Source organism: Melitaea cinxia, chromosome 3 (assembly GCF_905220565.1).
Source record: "Melitaea cinxia chromosome 3, ilMelCinx1.1, whole genome shotgun sequence".
Taxonomy (NCBI): domain Eukaryota; kingdom Metazoa; phylum Arthropoda; class Insecta; order Lepidoptera; family Nymphalidae; genus Melitaea; species Melitaea cinxia.
In genome coordinates this window covers 5,382,738-5,410,451 of record NC_059396.1, presented here as the reverse complement: position 1 = coordinate 5,410,451, position 27,714 = coordinate 5,382,738, and the positions used below count along the sequence as shown (strand labels likewise).

At 34.5% G+C, this 27,714-nt stretch overlaps 1 protein-coding gene and 1 long non-coding RNA gene across 2 annotated transcripts; one reads left to right on the top strand and one right to left on the bottom strand.

The window, feature by feature from the left end:
* Positions 1 to 1,548: 1,548 nt before the first annotated feature.
* Positions 1,549 to 22,488, top strand: LOC123669331 (tetratricopeptide repeat protein 14 homolog). The gene is made up of 20 exons (XM_045602938.1): positions 1,549 to 1,695; positions 1,827 to 2,136; positions 2,541 to 2,617; positions 3,060 to 3,182; positions 9,874 to 10,094; positions 11,443 to 11,583; positions 11,795 to 12,471; positions 12,980 to 13,212; positions 13,932 to 14,104; positions 14,374 to 14,523; positions 14,602 to 14,676; positions 14,825 to 15,013; positions 15,271 to 15,364; positions 15,705 to 15,880; positions 17,796 to 17,802; positions 19,450 to 19,676; positions 20,245 to 20,427; positions 21,374 to 21,613; positions 21,808 to 21,927; positions 22,032 to 22,488. Exons 2-20 carry the CDS (start codon positions 1,836 to 1,838, stop codon positions 22,165 to 22,167), a joined length of 3,543 nt encoding a protein of 1,180 aa, XP_045458894.1. The 5' UTR covers positions 1,549 to 1,695; positions 1,827 to 1,835; the 3' UTR covers positions 22,168 to 22,488.
* Positions 7,449 to 8,324, bottom strand: LOC123669332. Its single transcript, XR_006745739.1, has 2 exons — positions 8,038 to 8,324; positions 7,449 to 7,716 (listed from the first exon to the last, which is right to left on the bottom strand). It is a non-coding gene; the product is annotated as an uncharacterized LOC123669332 (long non-coding RNA).
* Positions 22,489 to 27,714: the final 5,226 nt, after the last annotated feature.

Here is a 27,714-nt window from a genome sequence, read left to right as displayed (position 1 = left end):
AACATTCCTGTACAAGGTAATGCAACGGGTTTTTTTTTATTTGTAATTTTTTTTTTTTTTTTTTTTGAAAACTCCTTCGGCTATTTCGCAAATTTTTACTACGGATTTTGAGGGATACCGCAGACCACCCTTATCTTTTAGGTATTGAAGGGTGTCCTTCATTTTTTCATTACTGTGCAGTGAAGATATGCATTTTTCGCATTTAATTTGTCCCTCCAATGCTTTGATGACAAAACTTGCTATATAAATTATAACTTTTTGGGAAAATTCCGTCAGTCTTATTGGATCAGCTAAATAGTCATGATCGTTAGGTACAACAAGATCATACGTTAGAGATGGCTGAATATCCTCATTACCTTCTGTCAATCTAATGTGATCCGTTGTGTTGTTGATAGCGATTTCGGGTTTCGTACAAGTTAATATATTTAATTCCATCAGAGGAATGCAATTACCCTTTGTTAAATGTTTCAATTGTCCATGAACAAGCATACGCTTATAAGCAGCTAGGAACTGACTAGCAGTGGGGTTATTGTTAAAACCCCATTTTGCCCGGATAGCCCCGAAAAAAATTCTAGGTGATCTTGGCTGAGTTTGTAAGTAGACAAAAAGTCTAATTTTTTGGTAATTATGTATTCTTCGTACAAAAATATGATACTTTTTATACAAATCTGGAAACCCAAAAATCCTGTTTTCCTATTTGTTTGAAGTATGTTGAACATATCCATTTTTAATCCAAATGCATTGAAACATATTTTCCAAAAAAAGCTTTACATTTTCAATGTCACCGGGATTCAAAGGCTTTTTGAAACCAAATGCATTTAAATTGCGCATGTTCGTTATGTCGAACAAGGTATTAAATCTTTTAATAACATCTATAGTTGGTCCACAGTTACTATATTGTTCTAGTTTAAGTATATCTTTACAAAACTGAAGGGCATCTGCTACAGATTCACTGAACAATTGCGCAGCCAGTTTCACCTTCATTTTTTATTTTTTGAAATGAAGGTGTGCACTTCTGACTTTGTTGGCTAGATGAAATCCTTCATTTTCCTGAAGTTCGACCAAAAGTTTTACGTAATTCCACGAAATAGTCGCTTCTTCAGAATTTTTTAAAAATAACTTATCTCCCAATCCAAATCCAAATTATAAATAATTATCCCCTTACCAACTTTAGCATGTGGCATGGGTCGGGGAATATAACAATTTTTCTGTTGTGGTGATTAAACTGGAGATATTGTTTAAAAAACGTTTTGCAGTAGAGTGGTTTTAACTGATCAGGTAATCAAAGTACTGCGAGTACCTTACCTCGAAAACGCCAGTGCTCACAGTAGAATATGGCGGTGATTTATGACATCATGTCACATTTCCCTACGGTACTGTGACAGTATACTGACAGTCCACAACGGAACGAATTTTTCTACAGTGATAGCACTGAGGAGTACTCGCAGTACAAATCGGAACATACCTTTTCTGTTGCAAAATGAAAATATAGTGGAGCTGGCAACACTGCACCTACTTCTCGCTTTTTTTTCCCTGTCAAAGTATTGAGTAGAATTATGCGTTTCGAATTTCGTTAGACGCCATTTTGATTGTCGGTGTGTGATACGATTTATAAGTGCAAAATGTTATTAAATCTCTAACAAAGATTTTTTTTATGATTTTCATGAAATTGTATCATCCGTAATATAAGAGAAGGTAATACATACATTGACATATATTATTTTTATAATTTTTTAGAATTTGATCAAGATGGCGTATTTAGCCCGATGGAATTAATTTTCACATGTGGTGTGGATTTTTTTTTATAAAATATTAAACACTTACAGAATTTTACTATGGAGACAACCCTGGATGCGTCCTTAGTGGCGCAATCCATTAATTATCATGGACAACAATTACAAAAAACGTGGGAGGGCGAGAGAGGCGAGGAAGACTTAGCAAAGATCGGCGTAGGTCCCCTAGATTTTGCTGTATACCAGTCTAGGCATAAGCATTTAACTTTCCAAGACCGTGGGAAGAGACTCAAGCTACACCAGTTCATTGCAAAAGAAGCTAATGCGTTGTTTGATGCGTCGCTGTTGGAAGAAACTCCATCATCCTCTAGTTTAGGAGCTGATGCTACTACGCCAGAAGATAGTAAGTATATACGTGAATGCTACTTAGGTAGCGTTTGCAACTTTCTTTTTTAAACTTTACATTTTTAAACAAAATTGTGTCAGCCAATAAAAAGATAAGAACATGCTACCATATATGGTAGGCTTTTGGTTTCGACTAACGCCTACATTTATCGACAAATTTCAAAAGATAGAAATCTAGCTCTGAATTTGCTTACTAGAGAGAGAATTTTGTCTCAATAGATTATTGAAAATGAGCTGGCTGAAGGCCGTATAATTTGACATTAAAATTTCGTTTTTTATTTCACTATCCTGTTTAGGTTTTCTGTAAATTATTAAGGATATAGTTGTTATCACTAATATCATTATCATGAATCATATTGTAATCATTACAATTGTTTTAATGTATTTTATTTTTCCTTTTAGATTTATATGCACTGATGCCACCATTTGAAACATTTTTAAATGTTGATAAATCTGCCAGATTGAGACATTTTTTTGATGTGAGTATTCATATAACAGTTGATATGCTTTTGATCATTAATAATCATAGAACTGAAACTAACCTTGATTTTTATTCCAATTAGGTTTTGACCTCTGTTGTAAGATTGAATAAATTATAAAATATTGTTGAGTAAAATTTATATGATAAATAATAAAATAAAATTATTCAACAGATTTTAAGTAAATATATATTATCTTCTAGGTAAGTGTGCTCCATCCTAGACCACACTCGCTTGACATCAGGTGAAATAGTGGTCAAATGCAAGCCTAATGTATTATATATGTAATCTATAATATTAAAAAAAAAATTGAAATCCTGATCTTTCCAGTACTTCAGGGACAGTTGTAGCTTATTGTGAACTATAGTTAGGGAACCCAAACGTATTCAGTGAGCATTTACATACAAAATAATACTAATTTCATATTATTTCCTTTCAATAGAATGTGAAGACAGGAGAGCTTATCATAGGTGCCGTGATCAACAGAACAGCTTCAGGAATGATGTTGAAGGTTTTATGTACGGCAGGGCCTACATCTCGATATGTTGCTGATATAAATGTTAAGGTAATTTTTCTAACAATTATGACAAATTTTTCTTTATATATTAAACTCACTGAGTTTTACTATTGCTAGTATATAGTTTTGTGTTTTGTACCCTGTGGACCTTTCTCAAAATGGTATAATAGTGTTCTAACTAATATTTAAGATATGTTGTTGTAGGATACTAGCACAAATTGTACGAGACAAAAGATACAAAAAAGATTGTCAAACAAAAGACATACTACTACTACTATAATTATGTTTGCAAAGCCTACTTTGGTTTGAGTAACATATAGGAATATATTACATATTATTTATCCAGATTTTCTTTACTTAAAAAATATTTATTTGAAGGTTACAAAGTTAAATCTTTTTGCATGCATATCAAAGAAGATATTTACATAAATATCTGTAATATGTATATACATAATGTTTGAATTTATGTGTTATAACTTGTGTAATTGTAAAAAATCTGAAATAACTAATTATTCTAGTACTATCAGTAGGCTTACTCTTGACTTCAATCCCAATCCCACAAAAACACAAATTCAATATAGTTCCAGTTCCAATCTGTAATATTTTGGTACTCTTGACCAAATCAAGCTTTCAATTGAATTGAAAGTGGAATCGAATTACGATTGGTTTCCGGTGTAGCCAAAATAATAAGAAAATAAAATTTAACTCACGAAATTTTATGTTTTTTAAATTATAATGTGTCTCCAATAATTATTTATTATCTATTATATTGTAATTCCTTAAATTAAACCTAAAACAGATTTTTTTAAGCATAAAAACGCAAGATATGTTATACATTCTGGCATAATGTGTGTTGTTGTTAAAAAAAAAGCTCACGACTGGCGTAATTTTGAGACTTCTAAATTTCAAATTATCTTAATTACGTATTTTCTTAATTTCTATTTATAATTAACTTATCTTCTTTTTTTATTTACATCTGTAATTTATCTTCTTTTTTTAATTTCTGCAATTTTACCAGTGTTAAGCTTAAATTAGTGAATACAAAAGTTTATTAATGTAGTTAAAACAAAAGATATTAGAGACCTTAATACTGTGATTTTTATTTAAATATTAGAAACATAAATACTGTGATTTATATGTAAATATTAGAGATATAAATACTGCGATTTATATTTAAAAATTGCTACCTTAGGTTAAAAGATGATAAAAGGCTAATTGTTAAGTATTTAGTTCTATTTTAATAAATACTGTGATTGTGATATTGTTGATAATATAAAAATATACATAGTTAATATACTGAAAATAAGCACCAGTCGTGCCATTATCTTTATAAAAAACACTTTAAGATACACAATCGAACACTAAAAAGTTAACTTTATTGAAATGAGTAAATTCAATCCCAAACATGATTTCCAAGTCGATAGTCAACGTCAAAATATTGTCAAGAGTGCAAAAAATGTATAAGATCGAGAAATCCCAATTTCTATTAGTTACATAAAATTCCACTGTAATTGAGTCAAACCGTGCACTAGGGTAGTGTTCAAGAGTACCGATCGACAAATTCTCTATCCCAAATTTCAAATAGGACTGAGTTTCAAGAGTAAGCTTGCAGGTCTGTAATATTACAAAGAACAAGTTTTTAGTACAGTATCTTAATATATGAACAGCTTTGAATTACAAAATATTGTGCAATACTTGTTTGTGACTTACTAGGCAACCCATATAGCAAAGTCATGTTCAAATTTGCTGCTACAGATTTACTATCATAGCATGATATGTTTTATCCGTATAACCTCCTCGATAAACAAGCTTTTTAACACTACACTAATAAAGCAAACTTTCAAAGTCTAATTATTAAAACTTTGCACATCAACATACAACTCACTTATTAATTTTGCCTTATCAGTATAATCCTTACATTTTATATACCATTTTTGTCAATTTTTTTTTTGTTGATTTAAGTAACATCTTTATTATGTCGCCCATTTGCGACAACAGTGTGATATATCAAAAAACGTAGTTTTACAAAAAACGACTTTTTAACTTTTGAATGACCATAACTCTTAAATTATGGTCAGAATAGCTTAACTGTGTATGAAGTGATTAAAGATAAACTATTAATGAATTAAAATATTAATAATGGGAAATAAATTTGCGTCTTAATTAATGAAATTATAGCGATTGAAAAAAAAAGAGAAAACATATCGCATTGTTCTAGTAAAAAAATATATTTTGAAGATGGTAAGTTTAGTTGTCACGTTGAAGATGATGTAAAAAATATATTTGCCCGTGTTATTTTTAAATAAAACGTTTATCTTGAAATTTTTATTTTCTTTTAAGAACAATACAATCAGTTAAAATGAGGTAATTATTGGAATAGGCGGACGTTTTGCTTCGCTATTGCAAATTGCACTTGTAAAAATATTATTCAAGTAGGCAGGTACTTTAGAAGGTATATATATATTTACGTTTTCTTATCCTAAAAACTAAAAATTATTAAAATAAACGTCAAACTCTTAAAACTAACAATTTCGTAAAGTTCTAAAAAAACAAAGGAAGAGGAACTGTAGGTATATAATATGTATACCTCAGTAGAAGAATATGTACTTACTAGTTTAATAAGTCAGTATAACAGACTAGTTATCACAATTAAATACTAAAATTATCAACGCAGTCGCACACATTACACACTTAGGACTATTATAGATATTCATCAGTTCTATAAATTCATTCTTAATTGTTATGCTTCGCCTTTAGTATAGTCATATAATAAATAATATAAATTTAACATTTTTAGTCAACGTTAATATAATAGTATCAAATTAAAAAATGTTATAGTAGTTCACTTCAGCTTATCGGAGTCCATTGCTGGAATAAGAATGGCGCAAATATTTTTGGCTCGAACTTGTGGATGCCTATGTCCAGTAGTGGACTGCGAAAGGCTGATGTGATGTAATTATGACGCGAATTCATGTGTTTTTTCCATAGTCACCAAGCTGGGCAGGCGGGCTTGTTGACCGCAGGGCTGGTTTTGTCGCACCGAAGACGCTGCTGCCCGTCTTCGGCCTGTGTATTTCAAAGCCAGCAGTTAGATGGTTATGCCGCCATCGGTCGGTTTATAAAACTTTGTTATCTCATAGTCGCCTCTTTAGACACCTACAGGAAAAGTTTTTTTTTAAAAGCATTCTTAAGTTGGATCTCATTAACAGCTTTCTTTTTTATTACCACAGCTTTTTTTCATTTGATCCGCGTCAGAAGTACAGTAGTACGAGTAAATCGCATTTGGATCATCTTTTTGCACTCGAACTACTTTGATTTTAGGTGTTTTAATGACCTTTTTATCTTGACTCTTGTGAATTGTAAAATTCATTTGATTAAGAACAGCCTTAAAATCATAAATGTCACTTCGTTTACATGCATTGGTGGTGTCTTTTTTCTTGCAGCTTTGATGGCCCTAGGTCTATTTCTTAGTTGCCTTTTGAGTCTCCCTCATTGTTTGGAAGGTTCAGCAGAGCATAGAGGTAAATAGCAATCATGAACTTATCTGTGTAAGAAACAACACCCATTGCTCTTTGCCTTCCAGAAATCTTTTTTAAGTACTCGTAAACACAGATGGCAATCTCATTCACACCGCTATGAATATGTGATTTGAGATCATAAATTGTCAGGCTTAATACGTTTAGTTTTATAATAGTAATAGTATAAGTAATTTTATAGTAGTAATTGTCAGGTTTAATACGTTTAGTTTTTTAGTTTAGGTTTATAGTAGAAAACGGAAATTTCTTCTTGGGGCACTGACATAAAGCTTGTAAATCAAATACAACTACAAAAATATCCTTGTCTTTCTTATCTTTTTTCTTCTCAGTTCGCGACATCTTCTTTTCTTCTAGGTGTCTTAGATATTGCTCTTTTTTACTATCCCTGTCTTCATCTGTACTTATTTTATAAGCTTCGCAAAGTTTGCGTGCATCATTTTGGGAGTAAAAAAAGATATATTAAAATCTTGAGTAAATAAGCGAGAGAATATTATGTAATTTGCGTATAAAACGTTCTGGGTATATGTATATGGGAAATGGGTTTACTTCCATCAATGTAATGTCTCTTGGAATTCACACTGGATGTAATGGGACTTTATTTTTGGTATAGCTTCGATGAAAGCTTTGACACCAATTTTTATAATTTCTTCAACCTAGTCATGATTACTGTGACATCCAAGATTGTATTTAATCAAAAAAATATTTGTATTTTTATTTTATTTTTTCTTTAATGCGGTTTTTATTGGTCTATTGTTAACATTTAGTGTATTTTAAAAAAAAGTTTTTACAATTCTTATCTTAACAATCAATTTTGACATATCGATACTGTTGTGGTTTATTTACAGTTTGTAAATACAAGTTGTTAGAAGCGACTAGGTTTCCACTGAGAAAATCTTCATCCATGTTGCTTTTTGCTGTTTCATGATTTCATCATCATTCACAGTTTGTAACGAACTGATAGAAGAGACCAGGAAACTGCTGCCGAGCCAATCGTCGGCTATATTGCGTTGTGCTAATTGTAATATTCGTTTAGGCCTAGTCCCCATCTGCAAAAATAACTGGAGTTTAGTATTACTGTTTAGTGTATATAACGTGATAAACAGAAATACCATTCAATTTCATTAACATACTTTCTGCAATAACAGAACATCAACAAAAGACCTACAACATTTTTCCGATATAAGAAAAATATTCAGCATCTACAACGTTACTATTCAACATGTCCGATGGTACCTTGATTTTCTTACAAGAATAACGTGACATTAAAAAAATGTTTCGTTAACTATGCTTTTTGTTTTACAAGAGCATTGTGACAAGTATGACGTGCCACATTGTCGAAAAAAATAAAAACATTATAATATACTTACCTTTGTCACCAATATCGCGGTATCCTCGAATATCACGTTTTTTGTTTAAAAACTAAGAACATCTCACATCAAAGTGCAGGTGGCAACTGAACTGTCACGGTGTCGAAGCAAACTAGATCGTCAAACGAGACAGTGCTATAAAGTAACATTTTGTCTTTTTCTCTCACAGTATTTTTGTTTTTGGAGTAACAAATACCATATTTTTGGAGATAAAAGAACACAAGATCGCGATTCAGAATTTCTATAAAACAAAAAATCGTATAATTCGAGATGTCACACTATCGTCGCAAATGGGCGATGTATGCTGTTGTAGTAGAGATCAATTTTTAACCAGTTAACACCACCTCAATTCGAATAAATTTAAATAATATTTTATGTTTGTGAGTTTACACTGTATATAAAACAACAGTAATTTTGTTCAAGGTATACTAATTTCACAGATCATTCAGAACTTTTAAACTTAAAAGACAGTCAGTTGCTTTCGCATTCATAATAGTAGTATGACTAACAATATAATATGCGGTTACGTTTTTAAGTTCGTGCAATGATAATATTAGAAGAGGGTAGCTGGGCTAGTTATAATTTCAACATGTCAAGTGACTATTATTTACTATATCTGTATTCAAGTTTTGTTGTAATTGGATCATTAATCCTTGAATTATCATTAACCAAGCAACTTAATTGGGAACAAAGTGCAGAATTCGGAGAAAATCGAATAAATAATATAGATAATACAAATAAAATTCCTTACCAAGCTAGGAAAGTCTGTTTAAATCATACTGAATGATATGTCATTGGTTTACAAGGACTCTTGCCCAGAAAAACAATGATTTACAAGTGGCATAATATATTTAAGCAGGGCACGGTCACTTGATGACGATCCAAGGCCGAACCACTTTGATGAGGTGACCACATCAAGACTTATTGCAATACTAGAAAATTTAGTATTGGAACATCTTCGTCGAATGGTCTGAAAAATATACTCGTCTCGCATGCAATACTAGAAAAATTAGTATTGGTAGATCTTCGTTAACAGGTCTGAAAAATATATTCGTCTCGCAAGTAAATAATATATTAAAGAGAAAAAACATTTTGTGTTTTTATTTTTACTCGATTCCGCGAATATAAAAACGTGCCCTCATATGTAAATATTTCAACAAAATTAAAATACTTGTAACATTCACTGATATTTATTTCAATGACTAATGTACATAACATTAGAATATAATAGAGTTCACGCTAATTACCTAACTTACTGTACTTATAAAACATTAAAAAGAACAAGAATTATAATGACAACATAATGAAGACCTAAAATTAAATTAAGACCTTAAAACCAGTAATAATCTAATGATTATAATCTCATATATAAAATTCTCATGTCACAATGTTAGTTACAATACTCCTCCAAAATGGCTGGAACGATTTTAATGAAATTTCGTGTGCATATCGGGTAGGTCTGAGAATCGGTCAACATCTATTTTTCATACCCCAAGTTACTATATCGGCAAACAAGCGTACGGCTCACCTGATGGTAAGAGATTACCGTAGCTTATAGACGCCTGCAACACCAGATTTATCGCAAGCGCGTTGCCGACCCAATCCCCCCCCCCCCCCGGAGCTCTGGTCACCTTACCAACAGGAACACAATACTGCTTGAAAACAGTATTATTTAGCAGTGATCTTCTGTAAGTAGGAGGTACCCCAGTAAAAATGTTCAATAATGACTATTTTTAATAATTTGTTTATTATGTATTTTAGACTACAAATTTTTTTTTTATTTTTCTAGTTATAAAAGTTGTCAGACTACTTATTTTAAATAAATTTTGTTCCTAGGCTTTCTTACCGGTGGCTAATATCATACCAGCAGTGGATAAGAAAAATGTGTCAAGAAACTACCTCATGAATGACACTGTCTGCTGTGAAGTTATTGAAGTTATTCCGGACACTGACAAAATGGTGTGCGGCATGAAAGGTGTCACTCGGGGACCGGACGACCCCCCACCTAAGCCTCCTCTGGGACTCCTCAGCACCGATGACTTTCCTCTCATATACAAGTATGTATCAATTTCCTAGATAACATAGGTGGATCACAATTTTGCTACACTTTTGCAGGATGTTCAGATCACATTTTTTTATTTTCTTTTTTTCACAAATTTTATTTGTGTTTGTCATTTCAATTGTGAAGATGTCATAACCACTTATTATTGTAAAGGAAATAATCAAAATACTCGATGAAGACTTATGCTGATCACTATATAAAAGTATGGAATTGATAATTTGAAGACACCTTTCCATTGACTAGTCGTACCACAAGAAAACAAGAGGACTTAAAGTAATGACACTGACACATTCAGAGATTTAAAAAATACTGATTTCAAAATGATGCTTTTTGGAATTTATCACTATTATTTCTGTTTTGTGTTGTGAATTATATACATAGATGCTATTTTTTATTTTTTGAATATTAATCAAGCAATGGATAGGAAATTTCAACAAGTGCATTTTGTGGAATTTTTTCACTATTTCTGGTCACTTTTTTCAGTACAGATTTTATACATGACACCCATTGTGACTGATTGCACATAAAATTGTTTTAAACTAGACAAATTTTTTTAAAACTGGACAAATATGGATGTTATTTATAAACAATCTTTGGATGTATGTTTAGCTTTAATAGAGGATTTAATCTGATTTTGTCCTGCAAAATCAGTTTTTTACTGAAAATAAAAAGGTCAGTACATAAACTAGGGTCACCTCATTGATGTCTGTAAACAGAAACTGTATTCTGTATTAAACTTATATTTAATATTGCAGCATTAAATCAAAAATTCATTGGAATTTAATGTAATCAGCATATGTTGGACGTTGGCGTTATAATTCGTTAAAACTGGAGTAGAACCGGCCATTAATATATTTAGCTGATTGAGGCTCCAAAAGATGATTCCATAGTTTGACAAGCAGCAGCAGTTCACTTCATTTAGTAATGGATCTTTATGCAGGCTATCGAAGGATGCAGCTTCCTTGGTGATTTTAGGGTGTTCTGTTCTAGGTGTAGCAACAATCCCCAAGAATTATTTGTAAAACCTACATTATATTGTGACTAGCTGAAACATTCTATTTTTATTAATGTCACATTATCGACGCAGCATCACCTAATGTATGATGTAACATTTATGTGTGAAAGAAATAAAATTCAAGTAAATAACATTTTTTGAACAGCTTCAAAGGCTCAGGTGAGAATGATGTATGTGTGACATTATGACTGATATAGGATCTTGATTTGTTCAATTCATTTTGAGTTGTTATAGTTAAGTTATAAAATGACTGGGTTCAAAATTAAGAAAGGAATATGAAAATTTTTAAGCAAAATTTCCATTTTTCTAATAATTTTTGTTTAAACAGGAAAACAATGGAAATGAAGGGAGAAAGCTATGAAGCTATTTTGGAGAAGAGCCCTGGCTTCAATAATCCTAACTGCGTCCAATACCTGTCTGAACTTCTTGGAATCTCCAATATGCACTGCACCAATTTTGCATCTTTAAGGTATTTTTTTTTTGCAATTGAGTAGGCAATTGTTTTGTTGTAGACAAATTTTATTTGCTTATACTGATTCATAATATTATCGGTCTTAAAGGACAGCATAAAATAATTATTAACATTCTAGAAATATTCTTATGTATTATTTCTATTTGTGACATGTACAATATTCACAAAAGAGAATATTTTGTAATAAAAATTTATTTTGTTTTAACAGGGGAGGATTCTCAATCACTGATTATGCTGATGAACTTCGTCAGGCTCAAGCAAGTAAATGGGCATTTAGGTCTGTTGCTGAAGGGATTGAGCATTTTAAGGCAGGGAGACACTCGGAAGCATTCCAATGTCTCAATAAAGCTTTGAGTATAGATCCAAGAAATGTAGAAGGTCTTGTGGCAAGAGGAGCACTATATGCAAACAGTGGAACATTCAAAAAAGCAATAGAAGACTTTGAAACATCTTTAAAGCTTAATCCCAACCATGCTAACGCCCGTAAATATTTGGGTGAGACTCTGGTAGCTTTAGGGCGCAGCTATGAAGATGAGAATAAAATAGCAGAGGCACAAAAAGCTTACGAGGATTGCTTAGCTATAATACCATTCCATGAAGAAGCTCAAAATTCGTTAGATTTTCTTAAGAGTAAGACATCTGCAACTAAGCCATTAATTGAGCCAGCTGAGTTACTATTGCCTGGATTGACAGGAGCAAAGTCGTTTGAAATGAAAGAGACTTTAAAGCAGTTGTTAAATTTGACAGAGAAGAAGGATAAAAAGAAGAAAAAGAAGAGAGGAAAAGGAAAAAAGAAGAGATCTAGTAGCTCTTCATCATCTTCTAGTGATTCATCAAGCTCTAGTTCGTCATCAGAATCTTCATCGTCATCTTCTGATTCTAGTGGTGAGAATAGTTTTAATTTTAAGTACGAAATTTTATGAGTATCATAGTGCAGCAGTATCGCAATTTAAACTCCATTTCTTCTCCTCAATACGAAAGACTTTATTAGATAGGGGATTTGAAATGTTTTGCTATCTCAGTGTACTATTTCACAATATCTAACTACGACATACCCTATGTGCTTAAAAGATAATTGTGAGATAAGATAAAGTTCATAAAAATGTTAAATTATACTATAAAAAACTCAATAGTTACTACTACTAATTTTAGTTTCATATTTATACCTGTTTTTAGTTTTGACTGCTATTAACTGGTATGAAATTTGTTTGCTAAATATAATATACATATTTACCAAGAGATGATATAAAGAAAATCTTAATTCAGAAATTTAAACAAAATCTACTACATATCCATTAGTCAGATAAATAGTACATAATTAGATGATGGGTAGACAACCCACTCGACCATCCCATATCATCCATATATAGATACAGAAAGGCACGAATTTCAGAATCAGAAGAGCCGAATCGCAAAAAGAAACGTCGCTCGCAGTCAACGAAGGCCCGTCAGCGCTCCCTGTCGCCGCTCAGCAAGCGCATGGCCGTGCTGGGCGAGTCGGACGCGCGCACGCACAACTCGCAGTTCAACCACCCCTACGGCTACCAGCCGCCGCCGCCCGAGGAGCACGCGCACGCGCAGCACCCGCCTGTGCGCTCGCAGGCAGACATCGACTACGAGCTCAAGGTCAGGGGCTGCACCACACTCTCAGTACTATTTACTAGTTGGCTCGTCTAGTGGTCGAAATTCGACCATAATAATATAAATTTGTTTGAGAATTGTTAAGTTTCTGTTATCAAAGACTTCAAAAATAAGAAACAAAAGAGTAATGTATTTATTATTTTTTTTGCATAATATATCTATATAAACTATAAGTGTGCGTAATTCCATACTCCTCCGTCCGCGCAATTTTCGTTGTTTGCGTCGTTGTTTTGCTTCGCGTATTAATATATAGATAATACTCATGATTTCACTTTATATAAAATCTATGTTAACGTTTTTAGTTACCATAATATCTAAAAACTTATTTTCATCATCATCATTTCAGCCTATCACAGTCCACTGCTGGACATAGGCCTCCAAAAGTTCACGCCAAAAATAGCGTAAAAACTTATTTTAATGTAAACTAATTTGGTATTGGTTAATTGCGTCATATTAAATTTAACTATTTCTTAAAAAATCAAGGAACTAGCAGATTCGGTAAAAATGTCATGCCAGAATTGGTTTCTATGTTTAATATTTTGCCTTTTAATTTTAATTTCTTAATTATAAAAAAATTTCTTATTTATAATAATGTTACAACATTATTATAAATTACTACAAAATGTACATTATCAATGTTACTGAAATTATAATTTACAAAATTTATTTAAATAACTTGTACTCAATTAGTATATGTTAAATAGGTGCGGAAGTTCCTTGATATGACAAAAGAAGATTCCGACTATGAAGAAAAAGTAAGAAACTTTTTAGAAGAAACAGCTCAATACAAACGCAATCGAAAGATGCAGGAATTAGGTCAGCAGACGCAACCTGGCGCGGCTGATCACGATAAAAAGAAGAAGAAAAAGAAAGACAAGTAAGTTAATGTCAATTGTTAATTGTTCATAATATTAAAATAAATTATGTACTAATAAATTTGGATTTCAGAAGAAAAAAGAATGCAAAATATTTATTTCCTCATTTTATTTTGCCCTAAATTTGCATATTATAATATGCTAAATAAGAATACATCTAGGTCCAGTTAGGTTTAAATAAAGAAAACAATAAAAAATATCTTTTTTATTATTTTCTTTATGTACTTTATTTTGCGCATTTAGAATAATTTGATGTCATTAATATTATTAGGAAAAAGAAAAAAGAGTCGAAACGGAAGCGCAAAGAACAAGAGAGAGAAGAAAAAAGAAAAGCAAAACTAGCACGAATGTCAAACAATGCAGATTATAATCTCCGTGACTTGGAGAATATTGGTGACAAAAAACTAAGAGATGCTATAAGGTACGTAATTGTAATAATTATATTAAAACATTTGATAAAACTATCTGCTACTAGTGTAACAACTATCTCATCTTACAGGAAAGAGTTGAAAGGAAAATCCAAGAGAGATTTAAGTTCTGAAGGAGAGTATGAACGAAAACACAGTGAGAAGAGGTAAAATTTAATAAAAAATTGTTATTTTCTCTGTAATAAAAAATAAATAATTTATTACAATCTTATAATTTACTAATTTTTTGTAGAATTCATACATTTGTTATGTTTTTATGAATTTTATAATAATTTTTTTTTTTTTTTAATGTAGCCGAATATTAGATGATATGGATGGTTTGAAAGAGCTGGAATCAAAACTTAGCGCGTATCACGTGATGGTAGAAAAGGAAGTACTTGGAAAGAGAGACGGTCGCAATTCAGTCAGTCCCATCGACCAGGTGCCTCCACCGCCGCTTGAAAAACCTAAGTGGAAAATGTCTATGAACGCTGTTAAAGAGCCGTAAGCGTTTTGTTTGTAGATAAAAGAAAAAAAAACATCTAAACTAAACAAAGTTAAATTTACCAAAAAGATTTTCAAAACATTTTTTTGGATTAGAGAATATTTAAGCCTACTAAAACATCTAGAATGACAATATCAACTTCATATAATTATTATCTGTAATAGTTTTTATACTATGGTTTTTTATGTATGGTTGGTGAGGTTGGAGTTATAATTGCTAGATTGTTTATTTATACTAATCATATATTAAATTTTAGGGGTGTTAAGAAAAAAGACACACCTGTACAAAAAGGATATAAGGAGCGCTATGCTTTTGAAGACAGTTCTGATGATTCACAAGACCATCATAAGGTAAATATTTGACTTAAATTAGTCATATTTTACCACATAATATTTAATTGTATTTCACATAAAAAAAAATTATTTGTTCTTACAATAAATGCTAAATAAAATTACTTTGCATTATTGTGCTTTATTTCAGATAAATAAATAATTTACACATATTATGAAATACTTAAATCAATTTTGATAAATTTGTAAATCTAATATAAGATTATATCGAACATAAAATGCGAGTTCCCTTACAAAATTTCAATCTACATAAGTCATAATCTATCTTTCTTGGTTATATTCTCACGTGTCATACAGCATCAGGTACCTAGTGAATATAATATTGTGTAACATATTTCAGCCATCCCCATCGAGCGGCGACAAGAACGTGTCGGTGCGGCGCGCGATGGCGATGAAGGAGCCGCCGCCGCTGCCGTCCGCACCACCGCCGAAGGGCCGCGAGCCCGACCCACCCGGCACCGAGCCGCACCCACCGCACCCGTCACACCCGCAGCACCAATCGCACTCGCAGCATCCGTCACACGCGCCAGTGAGAGACAGTTTAAATGATATAGATCACCCGCCGCACACGCAATACCCGTCGTACCCATTGCACCCGCAGCACCAGTCGTACGCTCAGCACCCGTCACACGCGCTGGAGAGTGATCATCATTATCAGCTCAGCTTATTGCAAACCACTGCTGGACATAGACCTCCCCAAGTTCGTGCCAGACGTCCTGGTTTTCCGCAATCGTCGTCCTACACCGGAAATCTTACGAAGATCGTCGATCCAACGGGCCGGAGGACGTCCCACACGGCGTTTTCCAAGACGCGGTCTCTACTCCAGGACCCCTCTGCTCCAACGGCCATTGGTCCTGCGACACAGATGACCAGCCCACTGCCACTTTAACTTGCTAATTCTGTGGGCTATGTCGGTTACTTTCGTTCTCTCATGGATAGTCTCATTTCTAATCCTATCTTTGGGAGAAACCCCAAGCATAGCCCGTTCCATTGCACATTGAGTGACTTTAAACTTGTGGACCAGTCCCTTCGTCAGTGTCCACGTCTCGGCTCCGTATGTTAACACAGGCAGGACGCATTGCTCGAAGACTTTTGTCTTCAAGTATTGCGGAATCTTCGAAGTGAGACTCGACGAAGCCTGCCAAACACCGCCCAGCCCAATTGAATCCTCCTATCGGCCTCCTTCTTGAAGTTGTTGCGACCTAGTTGGATAGTATGGCCTAGGTAAATATAATCATGTACAACTTCGAGAAGGGTACTATCGACCGATACCGGTCTCAGTATGACTTGGTTGTTAAACATAACTTTCGTTTTGTCCAAGTTCATACAGAGACCGACACGTCGGGAGGACTCGTTTAGGCTGGCCAGCATTTGGCCTGACTCATCCAACGTCTCCGCAAAGATGACAATATCGTCGGCGAAACGAAGGTGAGAGATAAATTCACCGTTGACGTTGATTCCTCGTTCCCCCCAATCCAAGGTCTTAAAGACATCTTCCAGCACAGTGGTAAACAGTTTCGGCCATATCTTCCCCATCATATCTATCCCTGTCTTACCCCACGCCTGAGGGAAATAGTTCTCGTTCTCTGGTCCTGGACATGAACGATCATCGTCGCCGCGTCGTACATACATTTCAGTACCTCGATATATCGCCAGTCGACATGACATCTCTGCAGAGAGTCCAGCAGGCCTAGCATGCATACAACGAGATATCTCTTGACGAGAGAGAGAGATAATGTCTACATCGAGTATTTTCTCGATTACCCTAACACGCGCACTACGAGAGACAAAATTCTCTTCCGAAGACTTCGCCTTGTCGAGTAGAGAAACATTATCAACCATAATCACAACTGAATATCATTCTTATTTCTTATGTCGTAAAGTTGAATTTACAAGGTTATTGACCAATCGTGCCAAACCGGGATGAGCCAACGTTTGTATAATTTTAAACGAGTGACACATGTTTTATTTAACAATGTTCTCGGCCTTTTGGCTAAGATAAAAAGTGTATATCTAATTTAAAAAATCTAATATGGAAAATAAAACGGCGTAAGTAAATGAATTTAATTATATATGTAAAACAATATGCTCCTGTTGTGCTTTATATCTTGTCGCACATTAGATAATTGTAATTCTATCACGCATTGTTTTTTTTTTATTTTTATTATTGATTTTTTTAATATAATTTTGTTTTGTTTTTTATTCTGAATGTTGTCTTGTCTTGTTGTACTAACCCAATATGGACTTATACTTTGGTCTGAAATAAAGTATTATTATTATTATTATTATTTAGAATAAGAAGCAACAGGGTGCAAATACGTTTTTTTTGTCATTATATGGCACACTTCACTCGACTTTTCGCATTTCCCGCTCTTCGTATACCGAAATTATATAATTATAATAGGGAAACGCCATGGTATACAAAAAATAGGCACCCGGTTTTATTTATTTTTTATTTATCGTCTTTCTCGTCGATAATATTGAAAACGAGAAGTTTCTCTTCCTAAAACGACAAAATTCGACAAAATTACCATGTCATGTTAGCTTCCGTAGAGATAAATATCACAGATCACTAAAATTTAATGATTATCTCTTCTATTGACGTAACGAGAAGAGTATCGCGTGCACGCATGTTAGCTACTGTAGACATAGAGAGATAATACGAGAAAAGGGGTAGACAAAATTTTGTCGTGGCGCGCATGCTAGGCCTGCAGGACAGTTCTCGTATTTCACAAATGCTATACATAATGGTTGATTATATTCTTCTGTCTTTTCAATAATCTGCCGAACAGTATGGATGTAGTCCACGGTGCTGTAGGCATTTCGAAATCCAGCCTGCTCTTGTGGTTTGAATTCATCGAGTCTTCTGGCGAGACCATTCGTAACAACACTCGAAAACAGCTTATAGACGTGGCTCAAAAGTGAGATCGGTCTGTAATTCTTCAACAGAGACTTATCGCCTCTCTTGAAGAACAGCACCACCACACTCCTGGACTCCTCTCCGAATAATGGCGCAACAATGGTGCTCGTGGATCTTCGGTGTCCCAAGTCGCAGGCTTACGTGCGCTCGACGAGTACAGCTGTTCATAAAAATTCTCAACCTCTTCTCGGATTTGAGGGCGAGAGACGGTTGTACCATCCGCTGATTGAGCTTCGCAAAATGGCTTCTCCCCAATGGTCTTTGGAAAACTTTGGACCCCCTATTCTGCTCAATCAGAGTAGCAATATCTCTCGTATTTTTTATGCAGCGGAGGTCTCGGTGTGCAAGTTTCCGTATCCTCTTTGAAAGAGCCCTCTGTTTCTGGTGAAGCAGCGGGCAACTCGCGCCTCTGCCGCATCAGATCCAAGGCTTCGGAAGAAAGTTTGGTCTGCTTCGTTGTCTTTGTTAGTGAAAAGTGCCTGCGACCCAGTGTACACCACGTCTTCACCACGTTGTCGGTGTTAACTCGTCCACGTCGCCAGTAGTTTCCAGCGAATCGAGTTGTTAGTGAGAGTCTTGTGGACCAGAAAACCGACGCCACCGTTTGAAAGCGCAGCACCTTCACGGAAGTAGAACAAGTGCCCGGAGTCCAGGATCATCGTGTCTTCACCCTCTCTTCGGATTTCAGACAACTCCAGTATGCTCCACTTAATGTGACTCGGTTCTACTTCAAGTTCGGTCAGGTGATAGTCCAACCGTAGTGTGCGTCCGTTAAAGTGGTGAGTGATAGTTTACACGCTTTAATTTCACCCGCTGCATCCGTGGCACCCGCGGCATCAGTTACACCCCCAGCACCTATAACACGCGCCAGTGAGTAATAGTTTACATGATTTATTTGAACCGCCGCACCAGTCGCCATGCTCAGCACCCGTCGCATGCGCCGGTGACCGACAGTTTACGGTTTAAAGCGGTCGCAGAACGGGCTACTGGTGGGTTGCCTTGGCAATAACGGGTTCGAATCCTACTAATAGTAAACATTTGTATTAGTTATACAATTTTTTCCCGTGTTCTGACCGTTCAACTTGTGTGTTGTGTGTTTGCGGATCCCCATCTGGAGTAAATTCTAGTGAGTGCCGTTGCTAATGTGACGTTTATTTATTTCAAGCCGGTTCGCAAGGGCAACATAGTCCTGGACAAGTTCGGTTCGTTCCGTATCGCGCAAGAGGGTGAAACCCCGGTCTCGGTCGGTGACGGGCGACCCGAGCAGTTTGTCACTCGCATCAAGCCGCCCACGCCGTCCGGACGCAGACCTCGCTCTCCGCCGTCTCCTCGTCGACACTCGTCTAACTCGTCCGACGAAGACCGACGTTCGCCTAAACGATCTAGAAGCAGGTGTGTACATTGTATATGTTTTTTATGTACTTTAGTTTTTTAAAGAAAATAACCTTGTGTTGTGTAATAAAATAATGAGGGTTCCTTAAACTACTTTTTGTCATTAAGTCATTACCGATTTATACAAGTATCTGATATTATCTTTTGTAATACATAAATGAACAAAAATACTTTGAAAACAAAAATCAAAACTATTTATTTGATTTTGTGAAATATTAACCAACAAAATAAAAACAATATTTGTCAATGATTTTGGTTTATTTCTGGAAACAGCAGAACTATAAGCTAAACAAAACACGGGCTGATAAAGGTTAATATTACTTTCGGCATATAAAATATTGGTTCATTTTTATGAGAAATACTGGTCTTACTTTAAATTACATTATAAACTTGTTACAGCATCGGATCCTACTTTTCTAGTTTGTTCTTTATTTTAGTTCTTATTTTTAATATACATTACACTCATTATGAAATCGAAACTACTTTTATGCCTTACTTTCAATATACGTAACCTTTTATAACTAATTTGATTCTAGTAGTAACACGTAACTTGTTTATCGATCCGCAGGTCTCGTCCGCGCAAGTACCGCTCCCGCTCGGGCTCGCGGTCGCGGTCCGGCTCCAGCGCCAGCGGCTCGGTGGCGTCGCGCCGCCGCCGCTCCGCCTCGCCTCGCTCTCGTTCACGCTCGGACGCCAGTCGTTCTTACTACTCTCGGAGCCGTTCTCGTTCCCGCTCGGGCTCCAGGGACAGGTGACTATTATATATTTTTTTTTTTTTTTTGTCAATTCACCCAGGAATATCTCACAGCCGAGAGTAAGCCTCTTTCTCGATCTATCTTAATGTTATTAGTTCATTTAGTGAGACAATGTACACAATTTTAGACTTGTTGTCCAACTAAAAACCTAAAGAAGATGAAATTGCACGTATTGTGGACAGGATTGATTGTAACCACCATGAGAAAAATCAGAAAAAAATCTATCCCATGCAGTTTGTAAATTATGGACATTTAAGAAAAACCTAGAAATTTGGTCAAACTGTAACCATTTTTCGGTTATTGTGGTTAATTTTTTATTATTTTTGTTCATTTAAACTTTGGAACCGTAACCTTAAATAACATTTCTAGAACCACAGTAAAAAATAATGACATAATTGCCCCAAGTTTTTTAGAATTAAGACTATTAGTCAAACTATGAATTTAAAATTTTCAAAATTTGTCGACTTTGAAAGGCAAGGTAGGAATTAAGAACCTACCTAAGAGCTTGTGCGAATTAAAAACAATTGAACTGAGTAAAATGGGGTAGCAAAAATCGGGTTTCTTGAGGTTTTTATTTTTTTTAATCGTTTTTTTTTTTAGTATGAAACTAACAAGTATTTTAAACATTTTACAATCTTGATTAAATGCGCAAATTTTTAATGGCTCTTGCCAAGGCACTTTAGTACATTTTTTTTTAGTCGACAAATTGATGATGATTACAATCAATCCTGTATATATTTGAAAACCCTACTGAATCTCAGCTTAAAATAAATGTGACGAAATACTCATAAAATACACTACAGGTGAAAATATGGCTGTGTCCAATCTCTTAAAGATAAAATGAAACTTAATTGAAATATGATATAAATACTATGTAGGTACAATATTCTAGGATTATTTTTATTTTACAAGTTTTATTTTATTTTTTTTAAATATATTCAGATTCCGTCGCATCAACCGTCGAGGCAACTGGCGCGGTCGGGGCGGTTTCGAGCGCGGTACATACTATCGTCCGCGCTTCCACACTTACAACGGAGGCGGCAACCGCGGGAGGGGTAGAGGGGGTGACTTCCGGAGGGATGACGGGCGCCGGTTCCAGCCGGAGTGGAGAGACAACCGCTCCCGAGGCGGAAGGCCCTTCCGACCCAGGAGGGGAGGAGGGGGGCGCGGGAGACCATTCAGGTATTGAATGAAAAAATGTAAACTTAGTTTATTCTTTAGTTGAGAATTCTTGCCTACTTTACCTTTCCATACCATGACCATCAAGCTATAAATGTACCTATGTTGTCACAGGATATAATTCGTGTAATATTGTCTCTATTAATCGTAATAACAGATTCTCAGTAAGAACTAAATTTGTGTTTTTTTCATTACAGAGGTGGTTTCCGTGATTTTCGTGACAGACGCGGTGGAAGATATTCTCGTTCCCGAAGCCCCGATAGGACTCGTAGATCTAGATCGTACAGTCCCGAAAGACGTGATAAGGAAAGAGACAGGTTGGTTTAATGTTACAAAAACTACTACTATATGTAACAATTACAAGCTATTTACTCGTTTTTTTTTTTATAACTTACTAAACATATTTTGTTTATGTCTACAGCCACCGTAGCGAAGGCGAATATGAGGAGGAGAGGTACGTAGACAGGAAAGAGTACGACGGCAAATGGGCGGATGGAGGCGAGCCAGAGAGAAACCACGCCGAAGAGAAACAGGAGGAACAACCACCCAAGGAGTGAACACATACAACCACCGCAACTTGGATAGCTTTAGTTTAAGATGTAGATCCCTTTGAATTAAAGATAACCGTATATTAACTTAATAGATGTAAATATAGATACGAATATTCCTATTTTCATTTATTCTAATAATGCAATGTTTGCCTAAATTGACTACTACAAGTATTCAATGTAGCTGAAAGTTTTTTGTGTTATGTGAACAGGCACTATCATAAATAAGAACCATTCCATGTTTAGAATTTAACAGATTTGGGCTTAAAGTTTTGTACACTTCTGTTTTTGTGTGAAAGTGCAAATTAAATAAATGTTTACACATTAATATTTCATAGTTTTATTATATTTCCTTAGCCATTCATAAATACATAATATAAATAAAAGCACACATTCTTATCTCAATTAAATTTGGTTATTACTCGTTCGGCTCATTTCTCTTCCCTTCGCCTTCGAGATAACAAATAGGCGCTGATAAATGTGCTGATAAGATATGCAAATTTAACAATGATACTACTTTATTTTTATACGCTGAATTGTACCATTTTCTTGACCAATAATACAAATGGACAAATGAAGGTAGATATTCAGTTAGCTTTTTTCCTGAGATTTTAAAAAGATCGCTAGGGGCAGCACCGGTCGGGGTACACATGTTTTGAATTCTCTATTTTACGTTTGGTGGGATAGCTGTGCATCATAACCGTAATGTACTGTGTAATTCTCAAGCTTGTATTCTCAATGTAAAGCTACAATATGAGAGCAGTTTTTTTTAACCTTTTGACCGCCACGCCTCAAAACCATTCCCGTGCCCTGTACGCCAAGGCATAAAATAAACAAAAATATCTACGAAAAAAATAGTGCTGCCAAGAGTCGTTATCGAGTACCACACAGTGACTTGTTTTTTGCTGGTTTTTATGCAATAAATTACTACTTATATAATCTAGGAAGGTTTATTTTTTAATATCTTTCTTGTGTTATCTTGCACTCGTTATATATACTTACAACAACATAAATAAAAAACAAACATTACAAAAATAATCGTAGTAAAGCACAACACTCTTTTCTATCGCCATGACGTCATTGTCACGACTGGACGACTACGGCGCAGCTGACCTACGGTTATGAAACTCTCTTTAGAGACGTGCTGTGTCGCACGCAAGGAAGCCGCAGGCTATATATCGATTTCGAATCGAATCGATACATACATGAAAAGTAATTTAGAAAAAAATTAACCAAATTCAAATTTGTAATTTTTTAACCGACTTCAAAAAAGGAGGAGGTTACTCAATTCGACCGACCGATAACTTTGTCGTTTATAAAACGATTTTGATAATTCTTTTTTTGTTGGAAAGGAGATAACCCCGGTATAGTACCATGCTACGGAAACCAGGACTTTATAATGAGATCTCGAAAATCTGCATAACTTTTACTGGGTGCACCGATTTTGATGATTTTTAATTTAATCGAAAGCCGATGTTTATCATGTAGTCACATTTAAATTTCATCCAAACCCGATTACAACTTTTTGATTGATCTTTGATGATGCGTATTTACTTGACTATTTTTTCGTCTACCTACGTTGTATTACTTGTCGATATAATTGAAGTTAGGTTTTTTTCGTTTGCCTGCAAACACAATTATTATCTTATTAGATAATAGTTTATTATCTAAGGTTCATTAGAACAGTATTCCACTGTGCCCCGTTCCATAGTGCCCCATAAGGCCAACGTTTTAAACGAGTTTTATAAAAAATTAGGTTATTTTTTGAACTTTCCACACAATTGTCTCAAATAGACAAAATGATTAAAATTAATGAAAAAAAAATTATTTACCTATTCTTTAAACTTTTTTACTAAAAAGAAAGTACTTTGAAAAGAAATCTCAACTTTATAACAAGAATAATTGTGTTTGCTCGCAAACGAAAAAAAACCGACTTCAATTACATCGACGAGTAATACAACGTAGATCGACGAAAAAATAGGCAAGTAACTACGCGTTATCAAAGATTACTCAAAAAGTAGATATCAGATCTTAATGAAATTTATATGTGACCACATGATAAACATCAGCTTTCGATTAAATTAAAAATTATCAAAATCGGTACACCCAGTAAAAAGTTATTACGGATTTTCAAGAGTGCCTCGATTTCTCTGAGATCCCATCATCAGATCCTGGTTTCCTGGTTGGTACCAAGCTAGGGATATCTTCTTTCCAATAAAAAAAGAATTATCAAAATGGGTACATCCAGTAGAAAGTTATGCGGTATAATACAACGTAGGTCGACGAAAAAAGCGTCAAGTAAAAACGCATTATTAGATATAACTCGAAAATTAGTTTTTAGATCTCAAATAAATTTAAATGGGACCAAATGACACACACCACCTTTCGATTTAAAAAAATTGTCGAAATCGGTCCACCCAGTCAAAAGTTCTGAAGTAACATACATAAAAAAAATACTGTCGAATTGAGAACCTCCTCCTTTTTTGGAAGTCGGTTAAAAATGGAATATTTTTCTATTCACAGTTCCATCGTTGTCAGGCCGCCATATTTCACTACGTCCTCGTTTTGACGCAGGACGCGCTGTAATTGGTCGAAGCGTTACCACACGAAGTAGTTTAGAATTCAAATTTTTATCGACACTGTTCCATAGTGCCCCGTGTTCCATTGTTCCCCAACTCAGTAGTTGATCCGATGAAGCAAATTAATATAATCGGTGCGGTCGATGCCAGCCTTAGTTTAAAAGAAATATTTACATGCGTTAAATATTTTTTTTTGCTTAGGTAGCAAATAGTACTAAAACAGAACTGAGTAAGTAGCAATATTTCAAATCAAATATTTCACGATACACGACACGACATGGGTCTTAGAAAAAAAGCTTTTATGAGAGTGGGGGTTAGAGATGATATTGATGCTGCCAGATGATTTTGAGAATGAGAAAGAAAATCTTAATTTCGCTCCTTAACCTTAGATAAAAAAAAATATATATTTTTTTTTATTGGTAATTGTATATTATTAAAATCATCGACGCCTTCCAAAATGCGACGATGTTCTAAGGTATCGCTCGTCTTGCACTTCACTAGTTTTCTCGCTATTCGCTTATGACGTCATCAGCGTGTCGTCTATACTTGACAACGGCGTGTAGAGAACGGATTAATGACTACGCGCAAGAGATGCGCCAGATTTGAGATATCAGATTTATTATGGCGATTTGATTGATTTTAGTTGATTTGATTTTTTATTCATTTGCTATTTATGTGTTAGCTGATGATAGTTTTATGTTTTTTACCTTTTGTTTTATTCAAATATCAAATTATTTATAGAAAATATAACACGTTTGAGTTGAATTTTGAATAGCTAATTGCAAAAATGACTTGTAATTATGATTTTTTTAAAGTGCAATAAAGAATATATAAATCATCTATACCATTTTGACTAGCCCGTTGGCGCAGTTTGTAGTGATTACAGGTCAGCAGGTGCTTTCTGCTCTGGAGGTTATGGGTTTGATTTCCACCCCGAGTCTGGGTATAATATATATTTATTTATATGTGTATTATTTATATGTATGCTTATCAAAAAAAAAAAAAAAATTAGCTATACCAGTCAGCTGTTACTTATAACAAGCATTGAGTTGCTTACTTTAGGAACAGATGACCGTGTGTGTATGTTGTAAATATTTATTTATTTATTTTTTATTTATACCTCTTGCGTCACATCCCTAGCGGTCAACTATAGACGACTTCGGCGTTCTGGACATATCATTTACGTGGAATAAGAATGCATGTTTTTATTTCAATGTTTCTCAGTACGTGTAGCTCTAAAAGACTTGTTTTTTCTACTCAAATGTTGCGGGGATATTCTATTTTCATAAATGTTGAATTCAAATACTAGAAATATTTTTTTAATAATTTTATTTAATATTTTTGTGGTCCGGGTTTTTTGTCACCTATAGACGTCGCTGGCGCACAGGACTCGCGAGCCCTTGTCAAGTATAGGTGACTACGGCGGTCAAAAGGTTAGGAGAAATGCTGGACACGAACACTACATTTATAATTTTGCTACTCATTTTATTCAAAGCAGTATCTACTTATTTTATACATCACAGTGACTTGAAAAGATTTTACGTCTGCTCGTAAATAATATGCTAAATCATTCTCGTTACATATCTTCCATATTTAAGACTAAGTCACTTAAACAATTTTGTCTTCCTCTTTGCAGAGCTTTCGAGTTTCCACAATTCGGAAGCTGTTCATCATCGTTAGATAAAGTAGCATTTCAATGTAAAGTGTCAATAGGACCGGTAGTAATATATATCATAGCATAGAAAAATGAACGAGGGATAGCTTGGGATGGAAAATTTGCCCAGTTTGAAGAAGGAAAAATGCAGGATGTTGAACTTGGAGTTGGATTGACTAATTTCATGCATTACTATTTATCCGCTAGACATTTACCACCAACAATTACAATGATTTTTTAACCGACTTCCAAAAAAGGAGGTGTGTGTCAATTTTCGTGTCAATTTTTATTCGTTTTTATTTGACGCTTTTTTCGTCGACCTACGTTGTATTATACCGCATAACTTTTTACTGGATGTACCGATTTTGATAATTCTTTTTTTGTTGGAAAAGGGATATAGTTTGGTACCATGATAAGGAAACCAGGATCTGATAATGGAATCCCAGAGAAATCGAGGAAAACTCGAAAATCCGCATAACTTTTTACTGAGTGTACCGATTTTGATAATTTTTAATTTAATCAAAAGCTGATGTTTATCATGTGGTCACATTTAAATTTTATCGAGATCAGATAACTACTTTTTGAGTAATCTTTGATAACGCGTAGTTACTTGACTATTTTTTCGTCGATATACGTTGTATTACTTGTCGATGTAATTGAAGTCGGTTTTTTTTTTCGTTTGCCTGCAAACACAATTCTTGTTAAATTATAACCGACTAAAAAAAGAGGTTAATATGTGTTTCCTCAACTTTTTACTAAACGTACTGATTACGATGATTTTTCTCTTCTTCGAAAGATGGTTCTTAAAGTGTGTTGTTTTTCAAGTTTCAGCAAGATTTGACCAGGGGCGGATCCACCGTTGTGGGCACGGTGGGTATACCCACAACCTTCAGCTTAAACATTTACTCATTATTTTACCTTAACTTGATTATTTTATGGAATTATGGAAAAGCTGGCCTAAAAAAAGGTCAACAGGATTATATTCCGGATATTTCCCTCGATTATTTTATGAAATTGTAAAACGGTTGGCCTTAATGAAAAAAAGTGAGAAAAGTCATGATTGTTCATTATAAGCGATTTCGTGCTCCGACTAGTACTTCACCGATTTTCGGATCGCTCTGACCACAACTTTTTTTGAGGGCTTTGACCTGACTTTCTGTCTCTATCTCTAAACTATAAATTCATCATTTTTAAAGCTGAAAACATCAAATTTTAGTTCTGGACTGCTAATTACAAATGAGTGAACACGTATAGTACATACACGTACTAGCTGTGCCTGCGACTTCGTCCGTGTTTTGGGTATTTATATGTTCAACGTGATTC

Bases quoted from the DNA above. Each gene is read 5' to 3' on its own strand.
- LOC123669331 (XM_045602938.1), top strand. From the start codon at position 1,836: ATGGAGACAACCCTGGATGCGTCCTTAGTGGCGCAATCCATTAATTAT. The intron at 2,137-2,540 runs GTAAGTATATAC...TTTTCCTTTTAG, and splicing joins TGCTACTACGCCAGAAGATA to ATTTATATGCACTGATGCCA. The intron at 3,183-9,873 runs GTAATTTTTCTA...TTTTGTTCCTAG, and splicing joins TTGCTGATATAAATGTTAAG to GCTTTCTTACCGGTGGCTAA.